The sequence below is a fragment of the Eupeodes corollae genome, chromosome 1 (genome assembly GCF_945859685.1).
Source record: "Eupeodes corollae chromosome 1, idEupCoro1.1, whole genome shotgun sequence".
NCBI classification, from domain to species: domain Eukaryota; kingdom Metazoa; phylum Arthropoda; class Insecta; order Diptera; family Syrphidae; genus Eupeodes; species Eupeodes corollae.
The window spans coordinates 201,836,858-201,854,265 of record NC_079147.1 but is presented as its reverse complement, the minus strand read 5'-3'; the positions used below and the strand labels follow the sequence as shown (position 1 = coordinate 201,854,265).

The following is a 17,408-nucleotide window of genomic DNA, read 5'->3' as shown; positions in this document are numbered from 1 at the left end:
CCAAAGGTAGTAAACATTTCTGGTCATATGTAAAGAATGTACGCAGCACTACGTCATCGTCAGTTCCTACCCTTATTTCCAATAGCAATCCTTTTGTAAGCTCGATTGATAAAACCAATTTGCTTGCAGCAAGGTTTGCTGTTAATTCCATGCTTTTCATAAGTGACTCATACTGTACTCAAAAGCCTAACCGATTCTATGAGACGAATCCTCTTACTTACGTCCCTTCTTTCCAAGCTCCTTAATGACAGGCATTATGGCTTTTTCGTCCACTAGTGATCTCATGGTTTATCTCACCAAACAGTGGAACAAATCTTTACATCATTTTGGAAAAAGTAAGATTATTGGACTTGATATTTCTAAAGCATTTGATAGAGATTGGCATCAAGCTCTCCTATCGAAAATGGGTTACTTTGATATTGATAAATCCCTTCTTTGTTGGATTAGAAATTACCTTTCAGACCCTCCAATTCAAGTAGTATTGAACGGGTTCAAATCTGATATCTACAAAAAAAACACTGGTGTGCCCCAGGATTCCGTTTTGTCTCCGACGCTCCTCTTTATTTTTATGAATGATCTTTTGTCGGAAACTTCTAACCCGTTAATTTATTTCGCTGATGACAGTACCCTCAGCATTTCATACTCGTTTTTAGATTTTCATCCTTGTTCTTTGGATTTGGACTACCAACGTCAGCATATGATAAACACATTAAATTTTCATCGTGTAGAATTAAATACTTTGAAAACTCAACGCTGTTTACTGTCGCAAAAACGAAACTGACTGACTGAACAGCTTTTAGTTTTAGATATGTGTGTCACAAACCACTTGTTGTGGAGTGATCACTTATTCAACATTGCCAAAAATGCTTTGAGCTTTTCTCAGACGATGCAAGAAGTTTTTTACCCTTTCTGATCTGGCTATAGTTATTTACAAAGCTTTTATTCGTCCAAAACTTAAGCAGATAATCCAATGTGCATCGGCTTTTCCTTTCTTATCCTATCCCCCTTTCATTATTGCTCGCACTGTGTCTAATCATTTTAAGGGTATCCATAACTCGACATGCGAGCACAAATAAAAAAATAAAAAAACCATTACAAATTAAAACTCACTTAAGTGAACAAATGAAATTTAACTAAGAATCAAACTTAAGTCAAATTTAATTTTTTATTTCCGTGAAGTTAGCATTACCACTTTAAAATTTTAGAAAACTAATAATTGGATAAACTGTCTTAAGTTTATAGTGAAAAAAACGTTTCGTCCCATTTTTTCCTTAAAAAAATGACATTTACCAAATTTAATAAGACTAGCTAATTATTATTTATTTCCGTGAAGTTAGCATTTAAAATTGTAGAAAACTAATAATTGGATAAACTGTCTTAAGTTTATAGTGAAAAAAATGTTTCGTCCCATTTTTTCCTTAAAAAAATGACATTTAATAAATTTAATAAGACTAGCTGAAAGTATCACTTTCTAAGCAAATCTAGCAATACCATACCTCAACTATGTTTTCTCACCAAGTTTTCGACAAACCACATTTTCTCCTTAGTTTTTAATTTAAGTTTTATTTTACCATTTTTTCGGGGTTGCAAGAACTAACTTGACTGTCAAGTTAGCATTACCAGAGGTAAGTTTTTTTTTCTTATAAAACGCATCAATTTGTTTTTTCTTTCACGACAAATTTACGACAACAGCACGACAATTAATGTTTTTATTAGTTTTCTCAAATTTTAAAGTGGTAATGCTAACGCGAGGGATATTAATTTTTTCAATTGAAAAAAAAACACTTAAGCAAAAAAAAAAATGTTACATAGATTAAAACTCGTCAGTTTTGTCTTGAAAAAAAATTTAAAAAATTTGTTTCTGTTTATGTGTTTCCTGGCGACTTCCAAATAGAAATAAAATTATTCATTAAATGAATTTAAAAATCCTGAGTGTTTTTTTACATAAGCAGGTGAAGAAAATGTTTTAAAGAAATATTACTTATGCTTACTTCATGATTAATTTAAAAGACTAAATATCATTTTTAATGGTACACGTGGGCGTATACTCATTTTTTTGTAATAGAATTTTAAACATTTTTTGTTTCTAATTTTTTAGTGTTTTGTTAGACAATTACCAATGACCCTTAAGTTAACCATATTAGGCGCAGTTTTTCGGCCTGAGTAAATTTAATCTAAATAGAAAATTCTCTAGACTTACACAGTTTCGTATTCAGGCAAATATTTATACATCTGCTTACAACCATCATATAGAAGCATTTCCCACGATATTGCCTCAAAAAAGAACTGCACGAAAAAGTAATATACGCTGACCTTGGATTGAATCCATTTTGTTGGTTACTCCGCTCAATAGTTGATCTGAAATTTCTTCACATCTCCTGTGGCAATGAACCTAAGCAAATAAAATGCATTTCAACGTAGCAGGAAAACTTTTTTACTCGAAGGTTTTTTTCTTTTGCAAATATCGAAAATGTAACTTCAAATAATGTAAACTCATGGGAATGGGTATTTTCGTTTTCTGTTGAGAATGAGACTGAGACAATGGTGTCAAGTACAGATGTGCTCTTGTTGTAAATGACAGCGGCGAATTCCGCATTGCCGATTACTAACACGTACCTATGTACATTTTGTAAACTCAATTTCATTATCAAGGTTGGATAGCTAATATCTCGTGCCATATGTATAAGACAATTTGATTTTTAGTAATATTGTTAGTATCTGAAAGCACACTCTATACAAAAGATCTGGCAAATTATGACTAGATTTTGTTGGTTGTGTTTTTGTTGTTGTTGATTTCGTAATTCAATATTATTGTTGCCAAAAAAACGAAAAATCTGAAAATATCAAAAGACTTAACTTATAGCCTTGGCATTGATTGCTAAACGTATACGAATACCGTCCTACATATGATAAATTCACACGCAACGCAGAATTAGGTCTCAACAAACAACCGAGACGAGACGACAACGGACGGAGACTTTAACGCCTAAGTTCAATAGGACTGCAGCAGTATATCTTTTCATTAAACAAGAAAAAACATAAATATGTTTTCTTCTATGAACCGTGGGAAGAACAGGTGCTACAAAATGAAAATAAAAACCGTATTTTATTAAATTTTATTCTCAACACGTTTAAGTGTATACGACGTACCTATTCGTTTGTTGATGTTGCCTTTTGCCAATGAGAGTGCGGTGCTTGAATTATGTTAACATAATTCTATTAAAACAAGTGAAAGCAATAAAGTATTTTCTTTATATCTACACTTTTTGTATCTTTAATTGTCCCAGAAAAATAAACAAAAATTGGGTTATTCTACTTAAATCTAATGTGCATGTTATTATGATTGTTTCTGCATTTTAACTCTATTAGGCAATGTCATAGGGTATGTTTTGCGAAGTTCGCAGTATAATGAGAAGTAAATATTAGCAAAACGCCAGCTGTTGTCAAAAATAACTTTTTTAAGATAAACAAAAATTCTCAATTACGAAAAATGTAAAGATGAAGACAAATTATCTAAATTCAAAATTGGATTTTTTAAAGCTCAAGTAAAAATTATCCCAGAATGTATATTTCTGAAAATCATGTAATTCACGCCTATAAAAGAATGCAGTCTTTCGTGAATGTAGACTTTAAAAATCATTTTTTGAATTTAATTAAAAGATTGCAATTAAATTAAATTGGGTGGTACAACAGTCCGTTGTGAACCAGGGCCTAGTGACTTACAACTCTTAACCATTCCTGTGTGCGAGCACTGTTGTCAGGAATGTAAGAGACCTACAATTTTAGGCCGAATCCGAACGGCTAATTTGAGAAAGCACTTTTTCATGACAAGAATTACTCTTGAAGGATTTTTCAATTCCTCGCAAGAGGCAGTAACCGCGAAAATTATTTTTTTTTTAAATTAAGATGGCACAGGCAGGGATTAAACCCAAGACCCCTTGCATGACAGTCCAACGCACTTTTTTTTTTTAAATTCATTTTTATTAATTCATTCTTAAACCTATCTTAAAGCTAGACAAAAATTCATACAACTAGCCTAATTATCCATAACTTACAACTAACTTAATGGTCCCATACGGACACTCTAAGTTAAACTAAAACACTAACTACTAATGCCTTTCGGCCAATTTCAATTCAGAAGAGAATCGGCGAATTCACCGCTCCCTGTTGAAGACCATTTTTAATTGAGAATGTTGTGGTAGAAGTTACATTGCCACTTTTGACAACAAACTTTCTACCGTTAAGCATATCATAAAGTATATACAACAATGGCTTGCTTATGCCAAGCCTGCTCAGTTTTAGGTAAAGACCCTCTAACCATACGGTGTCAAAGGCCTTTTCCAAATCAACCAGAACAGCACCTGTGCATTGTTGTTTTGATTTATTCCATTGGATATCAGAAACGAGTTTAGACGCAGCATGAATTGTGTCATGACCCGCCTTCAACCCGAACTGTTTATCCGGAATTATTTTGTTGTCCGCAGCCCACTTAGTCAGAGTCCTATTAATGATCTTTTCGAAAACTTTGCTGATGCTCGGAAGAAGACTTATCGACCGAAGATTTGACGGGTTGAAGTTGTCCTTTCCCTTTTTCGGGAGAGGATGAACCACAGCGGTCTTCCAATGCGCTGCATAATATGCATTATTCAGTGCATTGTTGAAGAGTGTGGTGTAAATGTCAATTGCTTCCATCGGTAAATGTCTTAGTACAACGTTGGTTGTACCATCGACAACTGCTGACTTTTTATTTTTTATTGAATTAAAGATGAGATGAAGCTCAACCTTCGTCACTAACAAGGGACTTGGTCCCGTTTGCTCGGATATTATGACATTTGCCAAGAAATCGTCATTGAACCGCATGAAACCGCTGTTCTCAGATCGCCTATGTGTGATATCATAACGGAGGTAAAAGTGATTAAGTAGGGCTCTGTTTTCCAGGACGTGGTTGGGGCGAATGCTAACATTCACCTTTACACTTGCGTGAAAGCAGCTCCCACCGCCTCCACTTTTTCCTTCGGATCTTCAATTATATAAAAGTCATCGTCAAAGATGGCTTCTTCTGGATCTATTTGCGCTGTCCTCAGTACGTCTCTGTTCTCTTCGGTTCTTAAGAGTTTCAGACTCGGAAGGTCATTGTCGTTCTTTTTCCTGAATATCTTGTTGATTTTAGGGAACATACTAGGGTCACTCAAATTAACTGACCGGATCTTGCGGTCCCAGTAGTTTTTAATTGATAACCTGTAGTTCTCCTTAATCAACAGATTGACATTTTTTATTGACGACTTCAGTGTCCTAACCTCCAAATCGTGTGGGTCTGTAAGTCGTCTGTACAAGTTTTTGAGTGTTGTCAGTAAACCACTCTTGTGCTTACGTAATGCGTCAATACAGTCCAACGCACTAACCATCATGCCACGGGTACTACAAGATTGCAATTATTGATTTCAATATAGGTATGCAAAGAATCAATTGATTGCTTTAAAAGGAAAGGAGGGAAAAAATGATTGCAATCTTTTTGCTACAAGTGAATAGAGATTGCATAATTTGCAGTCTAAAGTCTCAAAGCGAATTCAATAAATGCAATTTTATTATTGAAGTCATTAATGATTGAATTTAATAAAGATTAAAATTTTTTAGAACCTTGATATATTTCTTAGTTTTGGATATTAAGGTTATCTTCAAATACGTTGTTTATTTATTTTGTATCAATAGAAAGAAACGTGTCTTAGGCTTTCATAAAAAGTAAAACTTTTTGTTTGAAAACTGTAAAACGGGATTCAGATAGCCCTCACTGCCATCAAATGTTTTTAGAAAATACAAAAATGCCACAAAAAAAGCAATTAAAAATAAAGTACTTAGAATCAAAATATATATAAACCAACAAATGTACATTATTCAAGTATACGTAAAGTACATTACCTCTCACGTGCTACCCCACCATCGGAATCCATCTCACACACCCTACTAAACGAAATCATCAACTTAACTTCAAACCTAACAACTTTCCAAGTACATCACGTTTTGTCTATCTTCGGCCAACCAACAGAAAAAATAGTATTGGCTTTAGAATGAGTGTTGGGTAAAAATAAAAATGTAAAATACACAAAATAATATAAAACATAGATCTCACTCTTTCTCTATGTAAATGCATTATAATAATAATAATAAAAATTATAATCGTATAACATGTGAGTTCATTTCAATTGTCTTAGATCTTCTTTATATGATAAACAAGTGATGCAGTTATACACATACAAGTACGTGTACTCTTATAATATAAACAACATAATATGCTTTGATTTGTAAAGATTTCCGAATAAGGAAACTGCAGACAACAAGGTTTTTATTTTTGCTTTTTGTCATAAGTTTTTCTGAAGCCCATAATATAATGTAGATAGCACTAGATTATTAATTTTGTTCTATTTTATTGTTTTTATCTTTGTATACTAATCGAGATTATAGTCGTTGATTTTAATACTTAATTTTTCTACATGTCAACATCTGAATTTTAGTAATCGATTCAAATTTTTCTTGAAACCCAAGTTTAATATCCTTTAATTTAATTCAATTCCTCTTTTAGTTTCAAATCATAGTCCTCATATTTTCCAGAGAGTTCAAGAAGAAGACAAAAAGAACCAGATTTGTTTGAGAAATAATTGTTTTTCTATAAAACGTTAAATAAATCAATCAATTAATGAAAAAAAAATAATATTATAAATCAAGTGTTTAAATCTTTGTCCACACACACTTTGTCTTCTTAAAGATAATTCTGGAGTATTCATGTTAAATAGTCCTGAGATTGTTACCATAATATTTGTATTGGCATCAAAGTGTTTTTAAATTCCAGTCTAAAATAAAATGGAGCACGAACTTGCTTTTCAACCCAAAAAATCTGTTTAGAAAAAGTACCTCTAACTTGATATTCAAAGATTACCTACAAAACAAGTTTGTTTTCAAAAATTTAAATGCCATTTGATTCCTCAGAAAGACCTTAACAAAAATTAAAAAACATTTTTTTTAAAACAAAAATAAAATTATATTTTTGAGTGGGAGTCTAATGTGCAATATCTAGGTATAAACCTTGACAAGAGTCTTATCTTTAAGGAACATATTACTAAAGTAATTAAACAAGTAAATATTGCAATTAAAATGATGTACACGCTTATAAATAGAAAATCGCATTTTAAAAATTTTGTATCGCATTTTTAATCCACCCTGGCATCATTCAACTAATGATTTTCAAAGTCAAACAGGTGTTAAATTCATTTGTACAAGAATTCAAAAATGAATGTATAACTTCTTAATGAACTGTGATATTTCCGACAACCCTTTGGTAGTGCAATTAAACAACTAAAAATGTATTTAGTTATCTTTGTTATGTATTACTTATTTATTATTTATATATGTACATGTATATATTAAGCATTTTTTTAAATTTATTACTTATTATCATTTTTTCTTTAATGTGTGTTATTTTATACTTACTATTTATTATTTGAAATTCAATATTTTTTTATTTATTAATTGTTTATTTATTTATTTACTAATGTGTTATATTCTGCATTTAATTTTTTGATTTAATTGTTAAATAATCTGCTCATCTATTTACTTATTTACTATTTACATAATTGTAATATATTTTTGTATTTACTTATGTATTTATTTATATTTATTCAATTTAAATATACCCTTTTTATTACTTTACGTGTCTTATGTGTTTTTAAATTCAATCTATTTCTTAATTGTTGTACTTAAATGAAGATCTTTGTCATATTTTCTTTCAAAATACAAATGTTTTCTTTTTGAATTTGTAATTATTGTTGTAAAAATAACGTATTCAGTAGAAAGATATATTTTTAATATCAAATCTCTGTGAGAACTGAGCGAATGCAAACCAAATACTATTTTAAGAAAGAAATAAAATATCTAAAAAATGTTGCTTCTATTATATATATTTTGAAAGAAGCCAAGTTAAGAAAAAAATTTGTAGAGAAAATTTAATAAAAATCGATGGGTTCGTTTATGAAGAAATTTAAATTTTCAGTTTTTGACCGAAAAAAACTCAAGTCTCCTATAAATCCTTGATTTCCAAGTTCGAACTCAATCAACCCAATGGTTTGGGCTATAGGGTCGAGGACGCATAGACTCACAGACGGACGTATTAGGAGGACCCACATTCTCTACCATTGGAATTTCATGTTGATTAAAATCTCGAGTTCGATGTTTTATGAATGCAAAACTTACCATATGTATGTATGTAGTTCCTATACATCACAAGCAAAAACCTTAATAAAAAAAACACCCATACGCCCTAAAGCACCTGTGTACAAATTAACATACAAAATCACATTTTTTCACTTGGCTAAAGATTTGAAACTACAAACGAAATAAATTTAATTGTTTTTTTTAAGTACCGCTAATTTTTATATCTCTTCCACCACCCATTATATTATACACGTTTCCTCTTATTCCCACAATACAAAGAGACCAACGAACAAAATCAAAATAAACGAAATTAAATGAAAACTATAAGAAAAAAACTTAATTCCATACAAAACTCATTGAAGCTAACATCATCATCATTATTATCATCATCGGCACCATCATCATAAACATCGTCATCATTGTGATCATCGCAATTGCCCTCATATCACGAAACAGATACAACCCACTGTTTGTACAATTTTGTCTTTCTATGGGTTAGAAGCATCTGTTACCCATTTGTGACGTTTAGTCATGATCTATAGACGAATGTATCACGACGACTGACGCGATCATAGCTTAAGTAGTATCTAGATAAAGTTTAAATTTTATTTAAAAAAGAAATAAGCAGCTACAACAAAAAATACAGAAACACTTTTGTTTTATTTTTGTCTTACGATCGAAGATATTGATCTTTATGGAAAACTCGTTGTCCAAGATCCATCAAGAAGTGTGGTGTTAATCCAGGACACGCTTTTCTCTTTTTGATTTTTCTTCTTTTTTGTTTGTTTGTATATATCATACCCAGTGTGTGCGTATGTATGTGTGTACTCAAGTTTATATATGCTATCAATAGTACTTAACCCGTTTCGGTTTGTGATTTCCCAGAAGTTCTATACTTTTTGTATACCATAGAATTGTTAAGAGTTAAAAAAAATTAATTAAATTTCATGGTGATCTCATGGATTTCTCACATTTTGTGTGTTTTTCCAAGTGAAACGAAAGTGTGTTCACTACGAAAACAAAAACAAAATCAAACTTCTCTTTTGGATAAACACATATTTATATGCAAATGAATGTCGCCTGAACAGGGTGACAATGCTGCCGATGACTTCATGTCCAACACTGCTCCATCGTGTCCAGTTCACGTTGATTTCGTCCAAGCTTTAATCTACCTCCAGGATACATGTTCCCAAAAACCAGCACATTACTTCTTCAAACAACCATATTCAAACGATACTAAAAGACCAATTTTAAGGAATGAAAACTGTTCATGTTCACTTCATCAGATTTTGATAAAGGTACATATTTTTATAATTGTTCCCTATCAAATGTTATACCTGCAAAAACACTTCCATATCAAAATTAAATTTTCTGAAAAATTGATGACAATTTTTTCTCGCAAAATCTAACATTTATTGAATGTGTAGCGAGGGAAATGTCTAATTTTTGTGCCAAATCGTATTCGAAGTGAAAGGCTTTTTCTTTTAAGATCGAAATTGAAGGTCATTTTTTAGAAGAAAAAATCTAAAATTCCGAATTAAAACATCCGGTTTTGGCTTTGTAAAAAAAAAGTTAAAAGAATGTTGTTCAAATACTAATAAAAAAAGAAATACCCATAATTGGAGCCACTTCTTTTTTTGTATCTTGTCTTTGTGTCTTTTTTCCTTATAAACAATCTTTTTTTAATCTCCCCTCGCGCATTAACTCTTCCGTTGCTACTTGAGAAATCTTATACTAACATCTAAACATCATTTTGTGGATACAATTTAATTTCCAAATGCAAACTCATTCAACATTTATTCAAAGATCCAATATAATAGTGGGTGGTGTTTCGACTGCCTGTTCGTGTCACTAAAATGGCCCACGCAATGGTTGCTTGGCTTTGGCTGGGTTATATAGCTGTCTGACTGACTGAGCTCAAATAGAAGAGAGAAAATTTATATAAAATGAGAAAAAGTAACCACGTGCATTAAAAATGCATGTGGCACATTCAAGCAGCATTAATAAATTAAAAGTATTTCTATCGTATACTACACGTACTGTAGTGTACTCTATAAACTGTGTATACCCACACTACATACATATGTATGTATATAATGCGCCATTGGCTTGAAAGTTTTTGTGCATCTTTGAGTTGAAGACTATTTCGACTGACTTATTATACAGCAACATCAAAAACAACAACAACTTGACGAAGTATGGTAGACCGGACGTCTGATCGAATTTTTAAATAATATACTTTTTGGCTCAATTAGGCAATTTCCTTTTCTTGTATATTTATTCATTAGCATTATAATTGTAAGAGGATATTTTGTAAGTCCAAAAGAGTTAATACACAAATTAATGGTCACTTAAGATAAAACAGAACTATTTCGGAATAGAAGGAATAATAATTCAAAATTATCTTTAAGATAAGAGATTTCACATTAATAATAGGAAATTAGTTTGGTGTTTTAGCATTAATTCGGGACTATTATGTTACTCTTGATTTTGCAAAAAAAATTTTGACTTTTATTTGACATCATCATCGGCTCCACAACGGGGATCCGGTCCTGACCTCATACAACAAGTATCTCTATCTATACAAATAGCGAATCAACAACGGGACGCCATCCCGGGGCGTCCCCAAAGCTTCGGGCGTCTTAATCCTGATCTACGCCCGCCCTCTCTCCAGCGTAAATAAATAAATAATTTTGGTGTGCCACGTTGTCACCTACCATAAAATGTACAACAAAGGAATTTCCTAGCTGGTTCATCTTCACTCATACGAGCTAGGTGTCCAGCCCACCGGAGTCTTCCGAGATTAATTTTTATCACAATATCAGCTTCGAGGTAGATTGCTTATATCTTGATTATAGCGTCTCCGGTATAATTCTTCCTCACATAAATGGCCAACAATTCTCCTAAGAGGTGGGATTGCCTTTTATTAAGCACCTAGGTCTCGGATCCATGTATGAACTGGCAGAACCATCGTCCTGTACATCACCAATTTAAAAGATATGGTTAAATTAGGTGGCGCAACAGTCCGTGGAGAACCAGGGCCTAGTGACTTACAACTCTCAACCATTCCTGTGTGCGAGAAATGTTGCTTTGATAGACTGAACTAGGCTCTGTTAACTTTGAGCAACCGCCCGCGTATTCCTTCTTCTATGTTGTTATCGTCGTATTACCGGTACGTGATGGTTAGTGCGTTGGACTCTCATGTCATGGGTACTGCCTCTTGCTAGGAATTGACAAATTCTCCAAGATACAATATTACTCACACACAGGAATGGTTGAGAGTTGTAAGTCACTATGCCCTAGGCCCTAGTTCTTAACGGACTGTTGTGCCACCTTATTTATTTTTTTTATTTTGTATGTTGTTATCGACTGCTACTATTGAACTAAGGTGTTTGAAGATTAAGCTACTTCAAATTCATGATTCGCTACCTTGATTGTTTGACCAATTGTTCTTCTCACAGTCGACGCCACCATGTACTTTGTTTTTCCTTCACTAATGTAAAGCTTTAGATTTTGTGCAGCCTGGCCTACCCAATCGTGTGGAATTGTGAAGGAATCGTGTACAACTCGTTCGGTTCTCCCGATGATGTCAATATTGTTTGCGTAAGCCAGTATCTGGCTGGACTTAATGTCTATGGTCCCTATTCCTTATTCTAGAGTCAAGGATTGCTTTCTTCAACGCCAGGTTGAAGAGGATGCAATCCAAACCATCCCTTTGTCGAAGTTCATTTTAGATGTTAATTGGTCTGGATAGAAAACCGGCTATGTTCAGAATTAATAAAAATTGAGATTTTTCTGTTTGTTAATAAACTAAGAATTATTTTGATGAGCCAATTCGGAAAATTAAGCTTTATAAGTTTATATATAACTTGGACTGTGTGTCAATTAGTTTTCGTCCATTACAAAGAAGTTTGTCCTTCGAAACATCGGATCCATACAAATTTCTACGAGTTAATTTGTCAATTTTTTTGAAAGCTTGAGGGGAAGGTATTTTTTTGGGTCTATCAACAAAGTGATAATTGAGATCTAAATTAACATTATCCTTTATAATTTTACGAATTTTTCAATGAAGCTCACGATGTCCAGGATGAATTCTAATCAAATGACGATAGTAAAGTCTTTTAAGTTGTTTTAGCCAAATTCTTCGAAGACCAATTAATTTGTTTGTTAAATCTGAAATACATTTGTACTTATAATTTTTGACATTCCCTTGATTGGAATGGTTTTCTACATTTAAAAAAAATGATTGTATTTCATTCCTTCATAAAGTCATCTATTTCCATATTTGAAATGTTATTCTCCTTTGGCAAAAGTGGATAACGAACGATGCAGAGTGAGTTGCAGAAATTCCCAGTTTGTATTTCTAAAATGTCTATATGTGGTTGATGGTAAGAAAATGGGAGAACAATCTTCGAAGAATTCTTCATAAGCGATTCCAAAGTGATCAGAAATAGGAGCAAATGCTTTACACATTGAAGACACAGTTGCAATATTTATACAACTCACAGGATAAAGAGTTGAGGAGATGAAGCAAAAATCTATATAAGAGTTAGATCTTGGAATAGTCGGACCATCCGAAGGAATTAAGTCAAGATTCAAATAAGGACCATTGTTAAATCAATTATTTAAAACAGTACCGTTGTTATTATGTACATTATCTCCCCAAGCGGAGTGACGGACATTGAAATACCTGCCGATTACAATGGCATGATAATTATCAAACATTGCATACAGATCATCAAGCTCACTAGAAAGTACCTGGTCCGAGTTAGATGGAATATAAATACTTCTAATCAATACACGAAAAATTGAACTATTGGCTTTTATAAAGGGAAATGAATCAAGACGCACAGAAAAAATATTACTTTCGAATATGACAGAGCTAGACCTAAGATCCTTATCCAATAAAATTGCTGTCCCTTTGCCATCATCATTTCTTATTATATTAAACCCCTCAAACGAAGGCTTGAATCTTTTGGATAAACTGAAATTTTCAATTTTCTTCTTATAAAACTTAGATATCCATTTCAGAAAACAAAGCATTTAGCACTAAAATACAGCTTTCAATTTAAGCTCGGAAATAAAAAAAAATATGAAATATACATAATTTAATTCAAAATTGCACAAAGCTTTTTAAACTACTGCTAGTATATTTCATTTTATGAGCAATTTTAATTCTCAACACTTTTCTAGAGGCCAATTGAATCAAACAACAAACAGTTATTTGATTTATAAACTTTTTTTCTTCAAATTTAAAAAACTATTGGAGCAATATCAGGAAAAAATATATAGGACATCAAGAAGTTTATTCAACTAAAACAAACAAAAAATGAAACAAGAGTTTTTATTTTTCTTTAAACTTCTTAAGCAATTCATCGGAAAATATAAAGTCCCAGGAAATAATGTAGGAATCATATGCCTGCATATAAACTTTGTGCGAGTATACTTCCCATACAAAGAAGCAATTGACATGTTTCAAAGCAGTCAAGTCAGTAGGGCAAAATGTGAGTGCCATCACTAAAAGCTATAGCACAAAGTTTGCCATTATACTAAAGTTCAATGAATCATTTTCTGCCATAATATTTAATATACTTCGCATGTTTTTCGTGTATATTTTTTTTGTTTTTGCTCAAATTTAAATACATGATTTTGTTAAAATGTATTCAATTCTGCAGACTGATGTTTAAAATAACCCCAAAATAAACAACAATATGTTCCAAGTCAAGCCACTTAGTATTTCATCAACATCAACATCATCAAGCTCATATAAAGAAAGGAATCAAACTGTATATGAAAAAGAAAACACATACATAAATAAAATCTGTTTTATTTCTTATACAGTAAGTTTTTTTCTCAAGACGTTCAAACTACTAACCATTCGTTTAATTTGACCATTTTTTTTTTCTTCTTGATTTTGTTTTTATGAAAACAAAAGGACTATTATAGCCCATGTTTATGCATTCAGTAGGATCCTTGATGGAAAATTATCACAAGAAAGAAAAAGAAATCGTTAACATTCTTATACTTTACCATACCATGTGATTATTTAAGACATGTGAATGAAATACGTTATAGAGAGAGAAAAGGATTGGAGAAGAGTTTGTAGAAAGAAATACATCAGATCCTTAGCCCCATAGCATTTAAACATTCCAAGCACGAGTTTTGCTTGGATCTCTAATAGATATCAAGGGAGGGTTCAATGGAAAATATCTACTTTATTTTTTTGTATTTGTTCCTGATGCTCATGCCACGAATCTTGCGTGTGAGGCTGTCACATTTGGCAATCGATTTATTCAAACTTTATTAAATGAGACACTCAATGATTCGCATATTACACAGCAATATGTACCTACCAATATAATGTTAAGAACATTTCTTTCTATTATTTTATATAAATAGCCGGAATTGTCCTGAAATGATTTTTCTATTTATTTTTTCTGTGTTATGTTCTTTCAGGAATTCGCGACCCTTACAAAGGAACTAACACAAGCTAGAGAAACTCTATTGGAGCGAGACGAAGAAATAGCCGAATTGAAAGCAGAACGAAACAACACACGGGTAAGTCAATGACACATATTCAATAGGATATACCCAGACAGCCGGCGCAGCATCAATTTGCTGCATAGTTTCCTATTCCTTGTGATGCCTGCCTTGTGCCCTGTGCCTTGTGCCTTGTGCCTGGCCCTGCTACTGCGAGTTGCTCTTTCCTTTTTTTCGAGCCCCATCAGCCTATACACTGTACTGTACACACGTATTTATATGCTCGTACATGTGTTTAAATAAATCTTCTGGAACGAGCCGACGACGACGTCGAAATGCAGAGAAGAGTAATGGACATTAATATGCGGTATATTCGATGTTGTGATATAAAAATTAGTTTGAGTGGAAAAAAAGGACGAGAATGAATCGACCTTTGATGTCCTTCTAAAAGTAATAACATAAAAAAAGAAACATATATGTGTTTGTGTATGTTTTTTGAGTTGTGTGTGTGTATGTGGTTTTGTATGTGTGTCAGACCGTAACTCAAGGAGGGAAAAGGGAGCATTTATGTTGGGATATGGTAAAAGTTTTACTATAATATAGTAAATAAATCTATTATATTTATCGTCCACCGTTTTGAAACCATTACCCTAAGCCTTATGTATTATGAGTTTTAGTTAAAATGACGAACTCATGGTTTTATTTTGAAGCAAAACTCTTAATTCAAAAAGAATAACAAATGATTGTAAAATTAACAATTACTAACACTCAAACAATAATTCAATCATATTTTAAAAAAGTTACCTGAGATTTCTAAACGGACACAATTGTGTCCATGTTAAATAAAATATATTAAGGATAATTTTTTTTAATTAATTTCAAGTTAAATTTCAATTACAAGAAAAAAGAAAAAACAATACATCGAAATCATGGCTTCTGAAGAAATGTTTTTAATCTTAAATTCGACCACCAATTTCGTCTAGCTACGTCCTTGAAAATGTGTACGTGTGTATGTATGTAGACGAATGCTCTTGTGCGTATATTGTGAACATGTATGAATAGTAGACTATGATGATGCCTTTTATGAAAAAAAATAGCCGGTTATAGTTTATCTTTCATTTAAAAATGTTTGTAACCAAAAGCTTAGATGTTTTTGGTTTCCTTATAATTTCTTCTTTTTTTTCTAAATTTAAAATTCATCCCGCAAACTTTTATCTTATAATGTATCTTCATAATGGTACTATATTTTCTTTTGACACTAAAAAAAAAAACAAATCTAGCTTCTTTTGGAACATCTCGAGTGCCTGGTGTCGCGACATGAACGTTCCTTGCGAATGACAGTAGTTAAGAGGCAAGCAGCTGCACAAAGTGGTGTCTCTAGTGAGGTTGAGGTGTTAAAAGCTTTAAAGAGTCTATTTGAACATCACAAGGCTTTGGATGAGAAAGTAGGTGTTTTTGAAAAAGGAAAAATCAAGCTTATGATAATAATTATTTTTATCATTTTTTTAAGGTGAGGGAACGGCTGCGTTTGTCAATAGAGAAAAATACTGCCCTTGAAGAGGAATTAAATTCAACCAAAGATGAGGTACTGTCCATTACATTATACGAACAATAGAAATTAATCAATCAATATATCTTTTTTATTTTCACAGTTACAGCAATATAAATCTGGTGCAATACAACATAATAGCGATGCAAACAAGGAGAATGGCACCGGAGATAAGGTTGAATGTTATTTTGTTTTCTCTCAATTAAATGTTTCCTCAGAAGAAGAAGAATATGTCTTAAAAAAAAGTTGTATCCTTTCAGAGTGGAGGTGGTATCAATGGTGATGCAGCGGAGAATGCAATTGATTACGCAGCAAAAACCCACGAATTGCAAACTATTATTGAGAAACAGGTCAAATTTCAATCTCACATTCAATGGAAATTTTTTATTTAAAGTTTGGCATAATCAATGTGACTTTTTTTTTTAATTTAGACTGCTGAACTTTCTCAGTGGCAGCGCCGTGTATCCGACTTAAACAGCCGAATAAACGAACTTGAAGATAATCTTGGAAAAGTCCAAAAAGACCTTTCAAAATCTCAGGAGCAATGTTCGAAATTACAACGCGACTTGCGCGAAAATGTCGCCCAAAAAGAAGATCAAGAAGAAAGAATAGCAACGCTGGAAAAACGTTACTTAAATGCTCAGCGAGAATCTACTTCATTGCATGATTTGAATGAGAAACTTGAACAAGAACTGCGGCACAAAGAGGCCCAACTCAAGGTAAACTACTACAAAACTAATATTAAGTTTTGTTTCATTATACAAACGTTACGTTACTAAAAGAAGAATAATTTTATGCGCAAAATTTTGTTTTAAAAAATTGGTATTTGGTATTTTTAAATAAAAATCATTATCCAAATCAAGTACCTGCGTACATAATTAGCAAGCAGGCTTACATATGTATAAATATTTCAAATAAAAAGTTCATAATCCGAAGATACATCAAAATACAAAGAAAAGGTAACGGCAAACATTTATTTTATAAGCTTATGGTGACTAATAAATAAATCCCCAAAAGCAGACATTAGTATGAATATTGGACAATTGCCAACGTGATAACCCTTGATCTTAAAAGCGGGCCTTACACGGTCAACATGGTTTGGTTTAATTAATTGTTGGTTATTGTAAAAACATTGTATCACATTATCATCACCTACAAAACTATGAACCAATATTGG

The 17,408-nt window shown here is 32.2% G+C and overlaps 1 protein-coding gene across 13 annotated transcripts in view; it reads left to right on the top strand.

Moving 5' to 3' along the window:
- LOC129938470 (liprin-alpha-1) overlaps positions 1–17,408 on the top strand; it is a 52,934-nt gene that overhangs the window by 22,594 nt on the left and 12,932 nt on the right. For 12 of the 13 annotated variants that reach the window (XM_056046062.1, XM_056046061.1, XM_056046060.1 and 9 more), the window contains 6 exons: positions 14,659–14,760; positions 15,963–16,127; positions 16,193–16,267; positions 16,335–16,406; positions 16,492–16,581; positions 16,663–16,950. In XM_056046062.1, the coding sequence (XP_055902037.1) occupies positions 14,659–14,760; positions 15,963–16,127; positions 16,193–16,267; positions 16,335–16,406; positions 16,492–16,581; positions 16,663–16,950 (792 nt within the window). Of the gene's footprint in view, positions 1–8,760; positions 9,501–14,658; positions 14,761–15,962; positions 16,128–16,192; positions 16,268–16,334; positions 16,407–16,491; positions 16,582–16,662; positions 16,951–17,408 lie in introns of those variants that run through there. The other variant, XM_056046064.1, reaches the window with a different exon arrangement.